Source organism: Anolis sagrei, chromosome Y (assembly GCF_037176765.1).
Source record: "Anolis sagrei isolate rAnoSag1 chromosome Y, rAnoSag1.mat, whole genome shotgun sequence".
Taxonomy (NCBI): domain Eukaryota; kingdom Metazoa; phylum Chordata; class Lepidosauria; order Squamata; family Dactyloidae; genus Anolis; species Anolis sagrei.
In genome coordinates, this window is record NC_090035.1 from 83,228,272 (window position 1) to 83,248,338 (window position 20,067).

The 20,067-nt window shown below is 46.8% G+C and overlaps 1 protein-coding gene across 1 annotated transcript in view; it reads right to left on the minus strand.

Moving 5' to 3' along the window:
- The window catches only part of LOC132780505 (multiple epidermal growth factor-like domains protein 8), a 103,339-nt gene that overhangs the window by 17,259 nt on the left and 66,013 nt on the right, over positions 1–20,067 (minus strand). Inside the window, exons 28-35 of the mRNA XM_067461231.1 lie at positions 19,838–19,956; positions 15,923–16,127; positions 14,497–14,668; positions 12,804–12,967; positions 10,179–10,323; positions 6,856–7,090; positions 1,263–1,395; positions 940–1,150 (exon numbers count right to left, since the gene is read on the minus strand). Of these exons, the coding sequence (XP_067317332.1) occupies positions 940–1,150; positions 1,263–1,395; positions 6,856–7,090; positions 10,179–10,323; positions 12,804–12,967; positions 14,497–14,668; positions 15,923–16,127; positions 19,838–19,956 (1,384 nt within the window). The remainder of the gene's footprint in view (positions 1–939; positions 1,151–1,262; positions 1,396–6,855; positions 7,091–10,178; positions 10,324–12,803; positions 12,968–14,496; positions 14,669–15,922; positions 16,128–19,837; positions 19,957–20,067) is intronic.

The following is a 20,067-nucleotide window of genomic DNA, read 5'->3' on the forward strand; positions in this document are numbered from 1 at the left end:
TGATTGATCGATCAATTGATTAGTCCACCCAGAGCCTCATCCAACTGTCCAAAGAAGCTTTCCATCCTTTTGGGCCACTTATCTAATACAATTGGATTGATTAACTGATTAGTCCATGACTGACTGATTGATCAATTGAGTCCTCTTGGGGAAATAGGGTGAAATACAAATAAATTATTATTATTATTATTATTATTATTATTATTACAATTGTCTGGTTGCCCCTGACATGATAAATAAATAAAATAAATAAAATAATAATAATAATTATTATTATTGTTAATAGTAGTAGTAGTAGTAGTGGTGGTAGTAGTATTAGTATTATTATTACAATTGTCTGGTTGCCCCTGACATGATAAATAAATAAAATTATTATTATTATTATTATTATTAATAGTAGTAGTAGTAGTAGTAGTAGTGGTGGTAGTAGTATTAGTATTATTATTACAATTGTCTGGTTGCCCCTGACATGATAAATAAATAAAATTATTATTATTATTATTATTATTATTATTATTATTATTACTACTACTACTACTACTACTACTATTACTACTACAATTGTCTGGTTGCCCCTGACACGATAAATAAATAAAATAAATAAAATTATTATTATTATTAGTAGTAGTAGTAGTAGTAGTGGTAGTAGTAGTAGTATTAGTATTATTATTACAATTGTCTGGTTGCCCCTGACATGATAAATAAATAAAATAAATAAAATTATTATTATTATTATTATTATTATTACTACTACTACTACTACTACAATTGTCTGGTTGCCCCTGACACTATAAATAAATAAAATAATAATAATAATAATAATAATTATTATTATTATTATTATTATTATGAGTCCACCCAGAGCCTCATCCCTTGTCCTGGGAACCTCTCCATTGTATCAGCTTCCTTAGTTTCTGCATCTCTGCCGCGCATGCTCACCGGTGCGCTTGAACTGTCGCGTCCACATGCACTTCCCGGAGGCGGTGCACTTGGCGCAGTCGGAGGCCTCGCAGGAGATCTCGGAGCAGTTGCTGGCCACGAAGATCTCCCGCTGGTTGATGCGGCAGTCGTTCTCGGAGGTGCAGCTGCCCGCGCTGCCGATGCAGGCGCCCTCGGGGCAGTTGGTGCACCACTTGCACTGCGGCACCGCCTGCAAAGCGGGCACATTTAGGCTGCGTTGCCCTCCCTGTAGACTGGCTAGGGTGGGCTGGATGTCCCTCGGGTGCCCCTTCCCACTCCAGGGCAGTGCCAGCCCTACTCACCGGGATGCCCAGGCTGTGGGCCATAGCCCGAGGATGCTGGGAAAGGCACTCGCTGCAGGTCTTGAGGCGGCGGCACTCGTCCGCGGAGCGCGGGGTCGGGAAGCAAGAGGAGCCTCCCAAGGAACAGCCCTGCCTGGAAGGAAGGAAGGAAGGAAGGAAGGAAGGAAGGAAGGAAGGAAGGAAGGAAGGGTGATGGAGGAGGACAGAGAAGGAGGTGTGGAAGGACAGAAGGGAGGAAGCAGAGGGAGAGGAAGGAAGGAAGGAAGGAAGGAGGGGTGATGGAGGAGGACAGAAGGAGGTGTGGAACGACAGAAGGGAGGACGTAGAGAGAGAGAGAGGAAGGAAGGAAGGAAGGAAGGAAGGAAGGAAGGAAGGAAGGAAGGAAGGAAGGATGGGTGATGGAGGAGGACAGAAGGAGGTGTGGAACGACAGAAGGGAGGACGTAGAGAGAGAGGAAGGAAGGAAGGAAGGAAGGAAGGAAGGAAGGAAGGAAGGAAGGGTGATGGAGGAGGACAGAAGGAGGTGTGGAACGACAGAAGGGAGGACGTAGAGAGAGAGAGGAAGGAAGGAAGGAAGGAAGGAAGGAAGGAAGGAAGGAAGGAAGGAAGGAGGGGTGATGGAGGACAGAAGGAGGTGTGGAACGACAGAAGGGAGGACGTAGAGAGAGAGAGAGGAAGGAAGGAAGGAAGGAAGGAAGGAAGGAAGGAAGGAAGGAAGGAAGGAAGGAAGGAAGGAGGGGTGATGGAGGACAGAAGGAGGTGTGGAACGACAGAAGGGAGGACGTAGAGAGAGAGAGAGGAAGGAAGGAAGGAAGGAAGGAAGGAAGGAAGGAAGGAAGGAAGGAAGGGTGATGGAGGAGGACAGAGAAGGAGGTGTGGAAGGACAGAAGGGAGGAAGCAGAGGGAGAGGAAGGAAGGAAGGAAGGAAGGAGGGGTGATGGAGGAGGACAGAAGGAGGTGTGGAACGACAGAAGGGAGGACGTAGAGAGAGAGAGAGGAAGGAAGGAAGGAAGGAAGGAAGGAAGGAAGGAAGGATGGGTGATGGAGGAGGACAGAAGGAGGTGTGGAACGACAGAAGGGAGGACGTAGAGAGAGAGGAAGGAAGGAAGGAAGGAAGGAAGGAAGGAAGGAAGGAAGGGTGATGGAGGAGGACAGAAGGAGGTGTGGAACGACAGAAGGGAGGACGTAGAGAGAGAGAGGAAGGAAGGAAGGAAGGAAGGAAGGAAGGAAGGAAGGAAGGAGGGGTGATGGAGGACAGAAGGAGGTGTGGAACGACAGAAGGGAGGACGTAGAGAGAGAGAGAGGAAGGAAGGAAGGAAGGAAGGAAGGAAGGAAGGAAGGAAGGAAGGAGGGGTGATGGAGGACAGAAGGAGGTGTGGAACGACAGAAGGGAGGACGTAGAGAGAGAGAGGAAGGAAGGAAGGAAGGAAGGAAGGAAGGAAGGAAGGAAGGAAGGAAGGAAGGAAGGGTGATGGAGGAGGACAGAGAAGGAGGTGTGGAAGGACAGAAGGGAGGAAGCAGAGGGAGAGGAAGGAAGGAAGGAAGGAAGGAGGGGTGATGGAGGAGGACAGAAGGAGGTGTGGAACGACAGAAGGGAGGACGTAGAGAGAGAGAGAGGAAGGAAGGAAGGAAGGAAGGAAGGAAGGAAGGATGGGTGATGGAGGAGGACAGAAGGAGGTGTGGAACGACAGAAGGGAGGACGTAGAGAGAGAGGAAGGAAGGAAGGAAGGAAGGAAGGAAGGAAGGGTGATGGAGGAGGACAGAAGGAGGTGTGGAACGACAGAAGGGAGGACGTAGAGAGAGAGAGGAAGGAAGGAAGGAAGGAAGGAAGGAAGGAAGGAAGGAAGGAAGGAAGGATGGGTGATGGAGGAGGACAGAAGGAGGTGTGGAACGACAGAAGGGAGGACGTAGAGAGAGAGGAAGGAAGGAAGGAAGGAAGGAAGGAAGGAAGGAAGGAAGGAAGGAAGGGTGATGGAGGAGGACAGAAGGAGGTGTGGAACGACAGAAGGGAGGACGTAGAGAGAGAGAGGAAGGAAGGAAGGAAGGAAGGAAGGAAGGAAGGAAGGAAGGAGGGGTGATGGAGGACAGAAGGAGGTGTGGAACGACAGAAGGGAGGACGTAGAGAGAGAGAGAGGAAGGAAGGAAGGAAGGAAGGAAGGAAGGAAGGAAGGAAGGAAGGGTGATGGAGGAGGACAGAAGGAGGTGTGGAACGACAGAAGGGAGGACGTAGAGAGAGAGAGAGGAAGGAAGGAAGGAAGGAAGGAAGGAAGGAAGGAAGGAAGGAAGGAGGGGTGATGGAGGAGGACAGAAGGAGGTGTGGAACGACAGAAGGGAGGACGTAGAGAGAGAGAGGAAGGAAGGAAGGAAGGAAGGAAGGAAGGAAGGAAGGAAGGATGGATGGGTGATGGAGGAGGACAGAAGGAGGTGTGGAACGACAGAAGGGAGGACATAGAGAGAGAGAGGAAGGAAGGAAGGAAGGGTGATGGAGGAGGACAGAAGGAGGTGTAGAACGACAGAAGGGAGGACGTAGAGAGAGAGAGGAAGGAAGGAAGGAAGGAAGGAAGGAAGGAAGGAAGGGTGATGGAGGAGGACAGAAGGAGGTGTGGAACGACAGAAGGGAGGACGTAGAGAGAGAGAGAGGAAGGAAGGAAGGAAGGAAGGAAGGAAGGAAGGAAGGAAGGAAGGATGGGTGATGGAGGAGGACAGAAGGAGGTGTGGAACGACAGAAGGGAGGACGTAGAGAGAGAGGAAGGAAGGAAGGAAGGAAGGAAGGAAGGAAGGGTGATGGAGGAGGACAGAAGGAGGTGTGGAACGACAGAAGGGAGGACGTAGAGAGAGAGAGGAAGGAAGGAAGGAAGGAAGGAAGGAAGGAAGGAAGGAAGGAGGGGTGATGGAGGACAGAAGGAGGTGTGGAACGACAGAAGGGAGGACGTAGAGAGAGAGAGAGGAAGGAAGGAAGGAAGGAAGGAAGGAAGGAAGGAAGGAAGGAAGGAAGGAAGGAAGGGTGATGGAGGAGGACAGAGAAGGAGGTGTGGAAGGACAGAAGGGAGGAAGCAGAGGGAGAGGAAGGAAGGAAGGAAGGAAGGAGGGGTGATGGAGGAGGACAGAAGGAGGTGTGGAACGACAGAAGGGAGGACGTAGAGAGAGAGAGAGGAAGGAAGGAAGGAAGGAAGGAAGGAAGGAAGGAAGGAAGGAAGGAAGGATGGGTGATGGAGGAGGACAGAAGGAGGTGTGGAACGACAGAAGGGAGGACGTAGAGAGAGAGGAAGGAAGGAAGGAAGGAAGGAAGGAAGGAAGGAAGGAAGGGTGATGGAGGAGGACAGAAGGAGGTGTGGAACGACAGAAGGGAGGACGTAGAGAGAGAGAGGAAGGAAGGAAGGAAGGAAGGAAGGAAGGAAGGAAGGAGGGGTGATGGAGGACAGAAGGAGGTGTGGAACGACAGAAGGGAGGACGTAGAGAGAGAGAGAGGAAGGAAGGAAGGAAGGAAGGGTGATGGAGGAGGACAGAAGGAGGTGTGGAACGACAGAAGGGAGGACGTAGAGAGAGAGAGGAAGGAAGGAAGGAAGGAAGGAAGGAAGGAAGGAAGGAAGGAAGGAAGGAAGGAAGGGTGATGGAGGAGGACAGAAGGAGGTGTGGAACGACAGAAGGGAGGACGTAGAGAGAGAGAGGAAGGAAGGAAGGAAGGAAGGAAGGAAGGAAGGAAGGAAGGAGGGGTGATGGAGGAGGACAGAAGGAGGTGTGGAACGACAGAAGGGAGGACGTAGAGAGAGAGAGGAAGGAAGGAAGGAAGGAAGGAAGGAAGGAAGGAAGGAAGGAGGGGTGATGGAGGAGGAGAGAGAAGGAGGTGTGGAAGGATAGAAAGGAGGAGGGAGAGGGAGGAAGGAAGGAAGGAAGGATGGGTGATGGAGGAGGAGAGAGAAGGTGTGGAAGGACAAGAGGAAGCAGAGGGAGAGGAAGGAAGGATGAAGGGAGGAGAAAGGGAAGAATAGGGAAGGGGGGAGGGAGATGACAGGAAAGGAAAGAGGGAAAGAAGGAGAAGAAGAGGATGTATGGAAAGGAAGGAAGGAAGGAAAGAAAGAGGGGAGGAAGGAATGGAAGGATAAAGGGAAATGAAGGGAAGGGAAGGGAAGGAAGGAGGAAAAAATAGGGAGGGAAGGAAATGGCAGGAAAGAAAGGAAGGAGGAAAGAAAGGAAAGAGGGATGATGGGATGATGGATGAGTACAGAGAAGGGGGTAAGGAAGGAGAGAAGGAAGAGAGAGAGGAAGGGAGGGAGGGAGGGAGGGAGGGAGGGAGGGAGGGAGGAAGGAAGGAAGGAAGGAAGGGTGATGGAGGAGGACAGAGAAGGAAGTGTGGAAGGACAAGAGGAAGCAGAGGGAGAGGAAGGAAGGATGAAGGGAAGCGAAAGGGAAAAATAGGGAAGGAGGGAGGGAGATGGCAATAAAGGAAAGAGGGAAAGAAGGAAGAGTATGAATGGAAACGAAGGAAGGAAGGAAGGAAAGGAAGAAAGAGGGGGGAAGGAATAGAAGGATAAAGGGAAATGAAGAGAAGGAAGGAAAATAGGGAGGGAAGGAAATGGCAGGAAAGAAAGGAAGGAGGGAAGGAAAGGAAAGAGGGACGATGGGATGATGGATGAGTACAGAGAAGGGGGTAAGGAAGGAGAGAAGAAAGAGAGAGAGGAAGGAAGGAAGGAAGGAAGGAAGGAAGGAAGGAAAGGGAGAAATGAAAGGAGGGAAGGAGGGTGGGGAAATGGTAGGAAGGAGGAAGGGGAAAACAATAGGGAAGGAGAAATGAAATGACAGAAAATAAAGAAAGAAGAGAAGAAGGATGGATGAAGGGGAAGGAAGGAAGGAATGAGAGAGGAGGAGGGGAAGAAAAGGAAGGAATTAAGGGAGGGAGGGAAGGAGGGAGGGGAATAGTACAAAGGAGTGGAGAAAATATAGGGAAGAATATGGCAGGAAAGAAAGGAAGGAAGGAAGGAGGGAAAGGATGGAGCAAAATGAAGGAAGGAGAGAAAACAGCAGGAAGAGGAGGAAAGGAGAAAAAGATATGGAGGGAGGGTGATGACAGGAAAGAAAGGAAGAAGAAGGATGGATGGAAAGGAAGGAAAGAAAGAAAGAGAAGGGGGGAAAGAATGGAGAGAAAGTAGGAAGGAGGAAAGGAGAGTAATATAGAGAGGGAGGGAGATAGCAGGAAAGAAAGAAAGAAAGAGAGGGAGGGAGGGAGGGAGGCAGAAGAAAGGAAATGCAGGAAATGAAGGGAGCAAAAGAAAAAAAAGGAGAGAAGATGGAATGAAAGAAAAAAGAGGAAAGTTAGGAAGGAAGGAAGTGGGGAAGAGAGAGGAGGGAAGAAAAAAAAGGAGAGAAAGGGATGAATGGATAGAAGGAAGGAAGGGAGGGAGAGAGAAGGGAGGAAGGAGATGATCAATTTCCACTGAACAATGTCCCTCTTTCCCCATCTACCTGTAGACTTGGGGTAGACTGGATGGCCTTTGGGTGCCCCTTCCTACTCTCTTTCCTCCCCTTCCTCCATCTCTAGGGTTCAGAATAGGGAATGAGGAGCATGAAGGGGGGAGAGGAAGAGGGGTGTCGTTTACCTTTCGGCGGTGTCAGCGGAGAGGCACCCCCCGTGGCACCATGCGCAGGAGGCGCTGGAGGCGTTGCAGGCGTGGCGCGAGGGGAAGACGAGGCAGGGGTCGGCGGGCAGCGAGAGGGAGAGCATGCGGCCCAGCGCCACCCCGTCAAAGCCCCCCGAGAGGAAGAGGCGGCCCCCCACCGAAGCCACCGCGTGCGCAATGGAGGCCCTCAGCGGCTCCCCCACCACGGCCCCCGCTGCAAGAGAAAAGGGAAGGGGTCATCTCATGGGAAAGAAACCAATAGCCAGACAACCAGAGATTGAGAACAACAACCTTCATGAACCCTTTACATCTACAGAATTGGACGTGGCTCTCAATAAATGTAAGAATGGCAAAGCAGCTGGCCTGGATGATCTACGGATGGAACAAATCAAGAACTTTGGTCCAAAAGCAAGGCGCTGGCTGCTGGAGCTGATGAACAACTGCACTGCATCCTGTCAGATCCCCAAAATCTGGAGGAAAGCAAGAGTCATCGCCATCTTGAAGCCAGGCAAAGACCGTAACGACCCAAAAAGCTACAGACCAATCTTCCTGCTGTGCTGAGAAAGATTCATCAAAAAAGAACGTAAAGAAAAGCAGGAAATGAACAAGACCAAAGAGACGGAAATGACAACACCCCAAAAGGATGACAAAGAAGATAATATCCAAAGGAAATTCTCCAGTACTGGAACGGAAGAACTTGAAAAAGGAAGAAAGAGACTAAGAGAAATATCACCCAAAGATTATGTGTATCAAATGGACATGGCAAGACAAGACGGAGATCAAGAAGAAGATATAGAAGATACTGATGGCTTGGGAAATTAAAATATATTCTAACAATGTGAACGGTCTTAACTATCCTAATAAAAGGAAGAAGATCTGGCACCTTCTAAGGAAAGGCAACTATGATTTGATCTCACTACAGGAAATTACAACACCCCAAAAGGACGACAAAGAAGAAAATACCCTAAGGAAATTCTCCACTACTGGAACGGAAGAACTTGAAAAAGGAAGAAAGAGACTAAGAGAAATATCACCCAAAGATTATGTATATCAAATGGACATGGCAAGACGGGACAGAGATCAAGAGGAAGATATAGAAGTTACTGATGGTTTGGGAAATTAAAATATATTCTAACAATGTGAACGGTCTTAACTCTCCTAATAAAAGGAAGAAGATCTGGCACCTTCTAAGGAAAGGCAACTATGATTTGATCTCACTACAGGAGACACATATTTCAAATAAACAGACCGTAATGACCCAAAAAGCTACAGACCAATCTCCCTGTTGTGCCACCTCTACAAAGTCCTGGAGAGACTTATTCTGCATAGAATTACGGAAAAAATAGACCCCTGTCTGATCCCACAGCAAGCTGGCTTCAGAAAAGGCAGACGCTGCACATCGCAAGTGCTGAACCGGACTCGGCACATAGAAGATGGCTTTGAAAGGCAGCAGATCACAGGAGCTGTCTTCATAGACCTGTCCGCAGCCTATGATACTGTCAATCATCACCTCCTCCTGAGAAAAATGTACAATATCACAAAGGACGACCACCTCACTCGCCTGCTACAAAACAGGAGCTTTTTTGTTGAGTTCCAGGGCCAGAGAAGCAGATGGCGGAAACAGAAGAACAGCCTGCCTCAGGGGAGCGTGCTTGCTCCATCCATGATCAACATCTACACAAATGACCAGCCACTGCCAGAAGGGACAGAGAGCTTCATCTATGCTGATGATCGTGCCATCACCGCTCAAGCAGGGAGCTTTGAGAAGGTTGAACAGAAGCTCTCCGAAGCTCTGGGTGCTCTTACTGCCTATTACAGGGAAAACCAGCTGATCCCTAATCATATATCATTTATATAATATCACAAAGGACGACCACCTCACCCGCCTCAGAGGAAACCTGCTACAAAACAGGAGCTTCTTTGTTGAGTTCCAGGGCCAGAGAAGAAGATGCGGACACAGAAGAACGGCCGGCCTCAGTGGAGCGTGCTTGCTCCATCCGTGTTCAACATCTACGCAAATGACCAGCCACTGCCAGAAGGGACAGAGAGTTTCATCTATGCTGATGATCGTGCCATCACCGCTCAAGCAAGAACCTTTGAGATGGTAGAACAGAAGCTCTCCGAAGCTCTAGGTGCTCTTACTGCCTACTACAGGGAAAACCAGCTGATCCCTAATCCATCTAAGACACAGACATGTGCCTTTCATCTCAAGAACAGAGAAGCATCCCAAGCTCTGAGGATTATTACCTGGGAAGGAATCCCACGGGAGCATTGCAGCGCACCCAAATACCTGGGAGTCACTCTGGACCGTGCTCTGACCTACAAGAAGCACTGCCTGAACATCAAGCAAAAAGTGGGTAATAGAAACAATATCATACGAAAGCTGACTGGCACAACCTGGGGATCACAACCAGACACAGTGAAGACATCTGCCCTTGCGCTGTGCTACTCTGCTGCTGACTATGCGTGCCCAGTGTGGAACACATCTCACCACACTAAGACAGTACATGTGGCTCTTCATGAGACATATGCATTATCACGGGATGTCTGCGCCCCACACCACTGGAGAAATTACACTGTCAAGCCGGTATCGCATCACCTGACATCTGCCGGGAAGTGGCAGCCAATAGTGAAAGGACCAAGGCAGAGACACCTCCAGCTCATCCTGTTTGGGTATCAGCCAGCACATCAACAACTTAAATCAAGACATAGTTTTCTTAGATCTACAGAGACACTCGCTGGAACACCCCAGCAAGCGAGAGTCCAAAAGTGGCAGGCTCAAACCCAGCACCTCAATCCATGGGTGATACTAGATGAGAGACTCCCCCCTGGGCACACAGAAGACTGGGCGACTTGGAAGGCGCTGAACAGACTGCGCTCTGGCCCCACGAGATGCAGAGCCAACCTTCAGAAATGGGGCCACAAAGTGGAATCCTCGGCATGTGAGTGCGGAGAAGAGCAAACCCCTGACCACCTGCTGCAATGCAACCTGAGCCCTACCACATGCACAATGGAGGACCTTCTTGCGGCAACACCAGAGGCACTCCAAGGGGACAGAGCCTGGTCAAAGGACATTTAACCAACTACCAAATTTGCAAAATCTGTGTGTTTTTCTCTTTTTCTTTTTAATCGGTGTGTTTGTTTTGCTCTGTTAGAATTGTAATACAATGGTATGGTTGCTGATGACACCATAAATAAATAAATTCCATTCCTTCGATCTGCATGGACCACCTCCCTCTTGCAAGCCACTAAGCAATGCTTCCAGGTGATCCCTTCTGCACCTGGCTGGCCCTCTGGCTCACCTGTGCTGTTGGGGAGGATCCAGGTGTTGCAGTTCAGCTGGTAGAAGAAGAGGTGGTTGGTGAAGTTCTCATGCTCCGTGCGCCCTCCGATCACCACCATGGTGTCCTTCAGGACGGCCGCCACGTGGAAAAAGTGCGCCAGGGGCTGCGGAAGAGAATAGGAAAAGGAAGTTTAAAGGCGGAAGAAACACACTTATTGTCAAAAACTTTCGTGGCCAGAATCACTGGGTTGTTGTGAGTTTTTCAGGTGGTTTGGCCCTGTTGCAGTAGCATTCTGTCCTGACATTTTGCCTGCACCTGTGGCTAATGGCATCTTCAGAGGATATGGTGTGAGTCAAGAAGGGAAGTGTGTGTTTGTTTGTGTGTGTGTATGTGTGTGTATACACACCCACCCACATGAACCTGTGGAATAGTGTCCAGGGTGGGAGAAAGAATCCTTGTCTGTTTGAAGCAAGTGTGAGCATTGCAATTAGCAAGCCTGAAAAGCATTGATTAACCTTGCAGCTGCAGTCAATCAGTGAAGGTATCTGTATAGAGGTAGTGAAGCAAGTGGAGTGTATATTAGGCTTGATATATATATGTATATAGGTTCAAAACGCGTTTCGGATGTAGGGGATGCTGGTGGTTTGATTCTGAAGTTGAAGGAGGTTTAAGGGTCTTTGATTGAAATTAACAGCAAAAGAGAAACATACCCTTTCTCTGTAGAAAAACAGCAATACAGAAGAAAATGTTTTTAAGTACAAGAAGGTACTTTCTTACACAGGATGCGTTGTGGTTTACTTCAAAGGTTGTAGTAAAGTGCAGAGTATGCATGTACAAGAAGGTACTTTCCATCAAAAGGTCAAGGGAGAGGGGCTGAAAAGAGAGTACTTTCCATGAAAAGAAAATGTTCTCTTTTGTTAAAGGTTAAAATTGTTGATGTCAGGCAGTGGTACTTTCCCTTTTTGTTTGAACTGGGCTATAAAGATATGCAGATTTCAAGGGAAGAGCACGGCGGTCACTTTGAAGGGTAGCATCTGCGCATACTACCTGGCTGTCCGTCTTCTTCATGAAGAAATTAAAATAAACCTTGTTTTTTTTTAATCTCTTTTGGGACTGTCTCCTTCCTTACGTGTTCCCGTGACTACATGGACCTAAGAAGACCCAATTTAGGGTCTCTAGCAAAGTCACTTCCGAATTTAAAAAAAAAAAATTCAAAACTTTCCAAAACTTCCAAATTGATTCATTAATGTGGATGTGCATGTGCAGTAGGGAAAAAACAGCACTGGCACTGGGGAAACTTCGAGGGATTCTCCCTCCCTCGTTTTTAGACGAATGTCGATGAAACTTGCTACAGTGCTAGAACACATGGACCCGTTAGCTCACCAAATTTTATAACCTTTGACTTCTCCATGGATTTTTGGAGTATCTTTGAAGTTTTTATAAAAAAACATTTTTTTAATAATAAAGAAAATCTGTTCCTAGTTTGAAAGTGTTATTTCCTGTTTCATTGGGTGGTCTTTATTTTGAAAGTAGTTGTTCTACTCCAGAAACTTTGTTCGTGTGGCACAGACTGTGTTACATTGGTGGAGAACAGAAATCATAGTACAGACCCCATCAAGGGACATCTAGACTGACCTTCTTCTGGGCAGAAAGGCACCATCCAAACTCTCCTGACATCCATTTGCTTCCTCTACTGAGCTGGAAGGGACCCTCAAGACACATCCATCCATTTATTCCTATTTGCAGATGCAATCAATCATGATATTTTAGCATTATTTACGGACTGTTAAGGGCTGGCTGTCCCAGGGCCTTGTTCATGGCAATCAGGCCAAAGTGAAATGATTGGTTTTTAAGTAGTTTATGTTCTCTTGGCTTTGCAAAAGTTGCTTATGGTTTTTCTGCCTTCTTTAGACTCCTTTGTAGATTTCAATCAGTTTATTTTATATTTAGACAAAGACTGCTACATACAGCTATTTTGGGTCCTTCAGCCATTTTGGCTAATAAGCAGCAAGGCAGCGTGGGAAATGTAGTTTAACAGCAGGGCCGTTTGCAATCTCTCCCACTGGAGGCCCGGCCTTCACAAACTACAACAATGGCTGTGCTTAGCCACGCCCACCTCACCCCTCCCTTGCATCACCAGGGAGGGAAAGCATGAGATTTTAAAACTGTTTAGGCTTTTCCAAAGTTGCTTAATGGTTCTGAAAATTAAAATAACATTGAGAGACATTCAAACATTATGGAATATTTCAGGGGGAAAAGGTTAGTAGTTCAAATTTGGATTGGCCCCCCATCTTTCCTGCATGGTTCAAAACCTGCTTCGGATGTCCAAATTCGTATGTTTTTTTCTGACTTTCATGCTTTTCCGAACGAACCTATCCAACCCTAGTGTATATATACCGGTGGAATAATGTCAGGGTGGGAGAAAGAACCCTCATCTATTGAAGCAAGTGTGAATGTTGCAATTATCAAGCTTGAATAGCATTGAGTAGCCATGAAGTTTGCAAAGTCAACCAGTGAGGGTATCTGCATAGAGGTGGCCTGGCCTCTGTTGCCTGGAGGCACCCTCTGTTTGGGAGGTGTTCATTGCCACTTGATTTTCAATGAGTAAATGATGCTGATAATCCAGGAACAAACCTTCCTTACCTTTGGGCCTTGGGACGGAGCCAGCAAACTCCATGTCAAGTTGGGGTAGTAAAGGCTGTAGAGCTCGGCGGAGGCGGAAACCATCTCAACATGGAAGCGGTGGCCACCAAAAACGTATATGGCATCCGTGCCCTCGTGGTAAACGGCCGAGTGTCCATACAACCCTGGAAAGAGAGGGAAAAATGCATATACCTTCTTGATTTGAATCTAATGCTCACCTTTATGGGCTAAATGACTTGACCAAAATTGGGATGTGCATTAAATTTGCATCATACGATTATCTTAGTGCTGAGCCAAAGGGGAAGCTGCTTCAGGAGCTGCACCTCTTTGAGGAAAGTAAGGTTGCTTACCTGTAACCATGTTTCTTCGAGTGGTCAACTGTGAAAATCATACCTGTGGTACTTCCTGCGTTCACGCAGCTAATTCGGATCCTTATTGAAAAGCTTTTGCCAAATTAGGGACTCCAGCCCCGCCCATCCACTCCAGTAATAAAGCCAGGCAGCGGGGCTTGAGGCCTTAGTTCCGTACCGCGAAAGACAGTCGGAGATAGAAGGCATGACGGAGTGCGGGGAGGATGGGCAGGTTGTGTGAATTTCACAGTTGACCACTCGAAGAAACATGGTTACAGGTAAGCAACCTTACTTTGGTTCTTGTGGGTATTTTCGGGCTATAGAGCCATGTTCTAGAGGCATTTCTCCCGACGTTTCGCCTGCATCTATGGCAAGCATCCTCAGAGGTAGTGAGGTCTGTTGGAATTAGGACAAAGGGTTTATATATCTTCGACAATACAACCTTACTTTCTCCAGCGTGGTCACTGTGAAATCCACACCTGTGGTAGGCTAGCGAGCAGTTCCGTGGATGGTGGGCATCATGCTAGTGCAGAAAAAAGAATTGCTCTCCCCCAATAGTTGTTTTAGGAGAGAACACCGAGTTGTTGCTGATTTCGCGGACAAAAGGAACTAAGACCTCAAGCCCCGCTGCCTGGCTTTATTACTGGAGTGGATGGGCGGGGCTGGAGTCCCTAATTTGGCAAAAGCTTTTCAATAAGGATCCGAATCATTCCATAGGAATAGGAATGGAACAACGGTAATGATATCAGATTGTGTATTGACGATGAGACGATTCGGAATGTAGTAGAAATTTTGTAGTAATGTTGATGTTTTGATAAGATGTTTGTAGTTTTGCACTATGATTTGTAAATTGCACTTGTTTTTCATGTTGTACACCGCAATGAGTCGCCCTTGGGCTGAGAATTGCGGTATATAAGCGTAGTAAATAAATAAATAAATAAATCAGCTGCGTGGACGCAGGAAGTACCACAGGTGTGGATTTCACAGTGACCACGCTGAAGAAACACATCTCTCATTGAATTGCATTGTCTCAGTGTTCTTGTATAAATGACCTCTGCGAAATTTAGGTGCACATTATATCCATGCAATACGGTAATCTCGGTGCTGAGTCAAAGCCATAAAGGAAACTGGTTCTGGAGCTGCTCCTCTTTGAGGGACGTCATCTCTCATTGAAAAAGCAAAGCACTACCACCCTCTAGTTTGGCGTTAGGAATTCTGGGAGTTGAAGTCCAAAATACCTGGAGGGAGGGCCGAAGTTTGCCCATGCCTAGTCTATCATGTGACTTGGAGTGAGGCCTACCCACGCCCCATCATCACCTGCTGACCCTAACCCTTCTGCTTACCGGTGGGGGGAGTCCCAGCCTGGTTCCCAGAACGCCACCCCTCCGACTGGACGTCATACTCGAGGAGCTTCTTGTTGAAGCCGTTCTCCGGAGAATATCCTCCGATGAGCAGCAAGGAGGAGCCGCGCCGCGCCGTCAGCGTGTGTCCGGCCACGGCCGGAATGGACGGATCCTAGAATGGACCAAAAGAGGATTTAATGAGCAGTGGGGTTTCACGATGATGCGAAGCCCCGCCAACTTTGCAACAGACCCAAAATGTACCTGACTCCAAATGCAAAAACAAAGATCTGATATCATAGATTTGGCAGGGATCTCCAAAGGCCATCCAATCTAGACCCGTTCTTAACTGAGAGTTGTTTGCACGTCGAACATTTGTAAGTTGGGGATGGCCTGTATAATGTGTGTGTGTATATGTGTGTGTGTGTGTGTGTGTGTGTATGTATATATATATATATATATATATATATCTCAGATGAATATAGTATCATAGATTTATCTGGGACCCCCAAAGTCCATCCAGTCCAGCCCCGTTCTTAACTGTGAGTCATTTGCAAACTGGATGTTTGTAACCCGAGGATGGCTTGTATATGTGTGTGTGTGCGTATGTGCGTATGTGTGTATGTGTGTGTGTGTGTATATATATATATATATATATATGTATATGTATATGAATGACAGATGTAGTGTCATAGCTTTTGCAGGGTCCCCCAAAGGTCATCCAGTCGAGCCTCATTCTTAATTGTGAGTCGTTTGAAAGCCGGATATCTGTAACTTGGGGATGGCCTGTATATGTGTGTGTATATAGATACATAGATAGATAGATTTATATATATAAAATATAGTATCATAGACTTGGAAGGGGCCCCCTTCCATCCAGTCCAGTTCTGTGGGCATGTGTGTGTATGTATATATATATATATGTGTGTGTGTGTGTGTGTATATATATATATAAATAAATGACAGATATACTGTCACAGATTTGGCAGGGACTCCCAAAGGCCATCCAGTCCATCCCCATTCTTAACCGTGAGTCGTTTGTAAGTTGGACATTTGTAACTCAGAGACAACCTGTATACGTGTGTGTGTCCATATATATATGAATGACACATATAGTGTCACAGATTTGGCTGGGACCCCCAAAGGCCATCCAGTCCAGACCCATTCTTAACTGTGAGTTGTTGGCAAATCAACGTTTGTAACTCGGGGAAGGCTTCGTGTATATGTATATATGTGTGTGTGTATACATATCAATATCTATACAGATATAGATATATAGAGATATAGAGATATGCTATCATAGATGTGGCAGGGCCCCCCAAAGGCCATCCAGTCTAGACATGTTCTTCACTGTGAATAATTTGCAAGTGGGATTTTTGTAACTTGGGGATGGTCTGTGTTGTCCATGAGACGAGGGTGCCATCCTCACCTGCATGAGCCTCCATTGCAGGGTGGTGAGGTTGAGCAGCCAGAAGTCGCTGGCCACTCCATCAGCGGTCAGTCCCCCAAGGAGGTACATGGCTTTGGCAGAGGGGATGTAAGCAGCTGCGTGGAAGTATCTGGGGTTGGGGCCTGGGCCGCGGTCCTCCGTTCCGGCCAGCATCTGTGTCCAGCGGCGCTCAGCTATGGAGTACCTGTGGGGAGAGAGAGGGGGAAGTGGATGGTCAACAGCTCAATCATGGGGTCAACATAACACAACATAAACTGGCACTAAATTATTTACTCAGCAAAGAAGGCGGATTGTGTGTATGGTTAAACACCACTTGCTGTCACTATGTTAATAAAACAGGAGAGATGCAAACAGATGTTTAAAAATTACACCAGATTGTTGACACCATGAGAGATTCACATTCCCCCCGGTGATGGTAGTTGGTATAGTTGATTGACCTCATGGTTGCCAGATTCTGGGTGGCTAAAGTCATTATTTGTTGGGGTTTTATTCGCGAGTCTTTTGTTTTTGTGTTTATTAATTTGTGTGCCTTGTATCTTAACTATGTGCAAGAGGGTTGTTTCATGCGCAGCCAAGAGAAAGAATAATGAATAGTTCACAAAGACCCAAATGCCCGAGAGGCCGTTGAGCAATATGAGACAATATTGCTAAGATGGACAAAGGAATACAAACCACCACAACAACACCTCCTTCTACGCCATCAACTGTAAAAAGAAACTACAAAGTTAATGATATATGATGATATTATTTTGTAATTGAGTTTGCTACACTTCTATATCCATCGCTTGCAAAAAGGGGGGAATGTGAAGATGGCTGCTCTCTGTAGGAAAGATTTTGGGTAAGGGGTCAAAAATTTTCTTGACCCCTTACCCAAAATCTTTCCCCTGAAATTGTTGACAAAGCTTTCCTGCTTGACCGTTGTTTAACATAGCTGACTAGACAAAACCACAAGGATAGGTTGTGCAAATAACTGAACCCATTGAGATAGCTCATGCAAACAGCTATGGCATTTGGCTTACTAGATAGTATTTACATGATGTAAACTATAAACGTTTTGCCTGATTTAACGATTAAAGTTGGAGGCAACTGCACACATCTAAGGATTGCATTTTGTCAGTAAGATTCCATTGCTAATTAGTAGGCATGGATAGAGTCGCGTCAGATAACTCATTGCTCGTAATAATTTCGTTAAAATTACCTTTTTGAAGCAATATCAAATCTTGTAAAAAACCGGAAGTACCTTTGCCCTTCCGAAGCTTTTTCCGCCATTTTTGTTACAACTCGGAAATGATTCAGCTTTCTCTACTTCTGGTCTCTGGCCTCGGCTCATGCCAGGGAAGCCATTTCTAAACCAGAGAAGAAAGGAATTTCCTGGCCTCGGCTCAAGCCAGAGAAGCCAGTTTTAAACCAGAGAAGGAAGGAATTTCCTGGCCTCAGCTCAAGCCAGAGAAGCCAGATTTAAAGCCAGAGAAACCAGTTTTAAACCAGAGAAGGAAGGAATTTCCTGGCCTCAGCTCAAGCCAGATAATCCAGTTTTAAACCAGAGAAGGAAGGAATTTCCTGGCCTCAGCTCAAGCCGGAGAAGCCAGTTTTAAACCAGAGAAGGAAGGAATTTCCTGGCCTCTGCTCAAGTCAGAGAAGCCAGTTTTAAACCAGAGAAGGAAGGAATTTCCTGGCCTCTGCTCAAGTCAGAGAAGCCAGTTTTAAACCAGAGAAGGAAGGAATTTCCTGGCCTCGGCTCAAGCCAGAGAAGCCAGTTTTAAAGCCAGAGAAACCAGTTTTAAACCAGAGAAGAAAGGAATTTCCTGACCTCGGCTCAAGCCAGAGAAGCCAGTTTTAAACCAGAGAAGGAAGGAATTTCCTGGCCTCGGCTCAAGCCAGAGAAGCCAGTTTTAAAGCCAGAGAAACCAGTTTTAAACCAGAGAAGGAAGGAATTTCCTGGTCTCACCTCAAGCCAGAGAAACCGGTTTTAAACCAGAGAAGGAAGGAATTTCCTGGTCTTGGTTCAAGCCAGAGAAGCCAGTTTTAAAGCCACAGAAGGAAGGAATTTCCTGGCCTTGGCTCAAGCCAGAGAAGCCAGTTTTAAACCAGAGAAGGAAGGAACTTCCTGGCCTCTCCTTAAGCCAGAGAAGCCAGTTTTAAACCAGAGAACGGAGGAATTTCCTGGCCTCTCCTTAAGCCAGAGAAGCCAGTTTTAAACCAGAGAAGGAAGGAACTTCCTGGCCTCTCCTTAAGCCAGAGAAGCCAGTTTTAAACCAGAGAAGAAAGGAATTTCCTGGCCTCGGCTCAAGCCAGAGAAGCCAGTTTTAAATCAGAGAAGAAAGGAATTTCCTGGCCTCTCCTTAAGCCAGAGAAGCCAGTTTTAAACCAGAGAAGGAAGGAATTTCTTGGCCTCTCCTTAAGCCAGAGAAGCCAGTTTTGAACCAGAGAAGGAAGGAATTTCCTGGCCTCGGTTCAAGCCAGTGAAGCCAGTTTTAAACCAGAGAAGGAAGGAATTTCTTGGCCTCTCCTTAAGCCAGAGAAGCCAGTTTTGAACCAGAGAAGGAAGGAATTTCCTGGCCTCGGTTCAAGCCAGTGAAGCCAGTTTTAAACCAGAGAAGGAAGGAATTTCTTGGCCTCTCCTTAAGCCAGAGAAGCCAGTTTTGAACCAGAGAAGGAAGGAATTTCCTGGCCTCGGTTCAAGCCAGTGAAGCCAGTTTTAAACCAGAGAAGGAAGGAATTTCCTGGCCTCAGCAAAAACCAGAGAAGCCAGTTTTAAACCAGAGAAGAAGGAATTTTCTGGCCACTCCTTAAGCCAGAGGAGCCAGTTTTAAACCAGAGCAGGAAGGAACTTAAGCCAGAGAAGCCAGTTTTAAACCAGAGAACGGAGGAATTTCCTGGCCTCTCCTTAAGCCAGGGAAGCCAGTTTTAAAGCCAGAGAAGCCAGATTTAAACCAGAAAAGGAAGGAATTTCCTCTGCTTGCTTTTCCCCGCTTCTGGAGTTAAAGAACTACTTTCAAAGTAAAGACCACCCAATGAAACAGGAAACAACACTTTCAAACCATTAATGAAAGGATTCAGAAGCCTCGGAAGTTCTGAAAAGTTTTGAAAAAAAATTTCTGTTAAAATTGGAATTGACATTAGAATTGAACCACCAGCACCCCCCAACATCCGAAACGAGTTTTGAACCATTTTTTTAATCAACCAAGCCTACTAATTAGCCTTCTGTACATGCTTGTAAAATGCTATAATTGGAAGCCCGCCCCAATCGGGGGTGTGGCAGTTCTTTATTCAGCATGAGCTGACACTGTCACCACTAAGTTCTTGTGGGTTTTTTCAGGCTATATGGCCATGTTCTAGAGGCATGTGTGTAGATATATGTATGTGTGTATACATATGTATATATGTGTGTGTATATGTGTGTGTGTGTGTAGATATATGTATGTATGTGTGTATGTGTGTGTAGATATATGTATGTGTGTGCATATATATAGATATGTATGTGTGTGTAGATATACTGGGTTGTTGTAGGTTTTTCCGGGCTATATAGCCATGTTCTAGAGGCATTTTCTCCTGACGTTTCGCCTGCATCTATGGCAAGCATCCTCAGAGGTGAGGATGCTTGCCATAGATGCAGGCGAAACGTCAGGAGAAATGCCTCTAGAACATGGCCATATAGTCCAAAAAAACCCACAAGAACTTAGTGATTCCAGCCATGAAAGCCTTCGACAATACACTGTCACCACTATTTTGCAAATAGTTAAGTGCTTAAAAAAATCCAAATCTGCTGTTCGTCTCTTCCTTCGGCTGCGTCCAAATGAACTTGACAGGGAGATTTCCCCAACAGCCTTCCCTAACCCTGGATATGCCTAGGAGTAGGAAACATGTGCTGTTTTGCACGGAAAGAGTCCGTACCTGTAGACGTTGCCCAGCATGCCCTCCCGCAAGGACATGCCCCCAAACATCCAGAGCGTGCCGTCCGGACCCTCCACCATCGTGTGGCCCAAGCGGTGCAGGAAGCGGCTGGCCGTGTCCTGGGGAAGGAAGGAAGGAAGGAAAGGACTCAAACCAGAGTTTACCGGGAGGAAAAGAGCCCAGTTAGGTGGCCAAAGTCCCACCAAGACCCTTCCCAGGACACCAAAAGG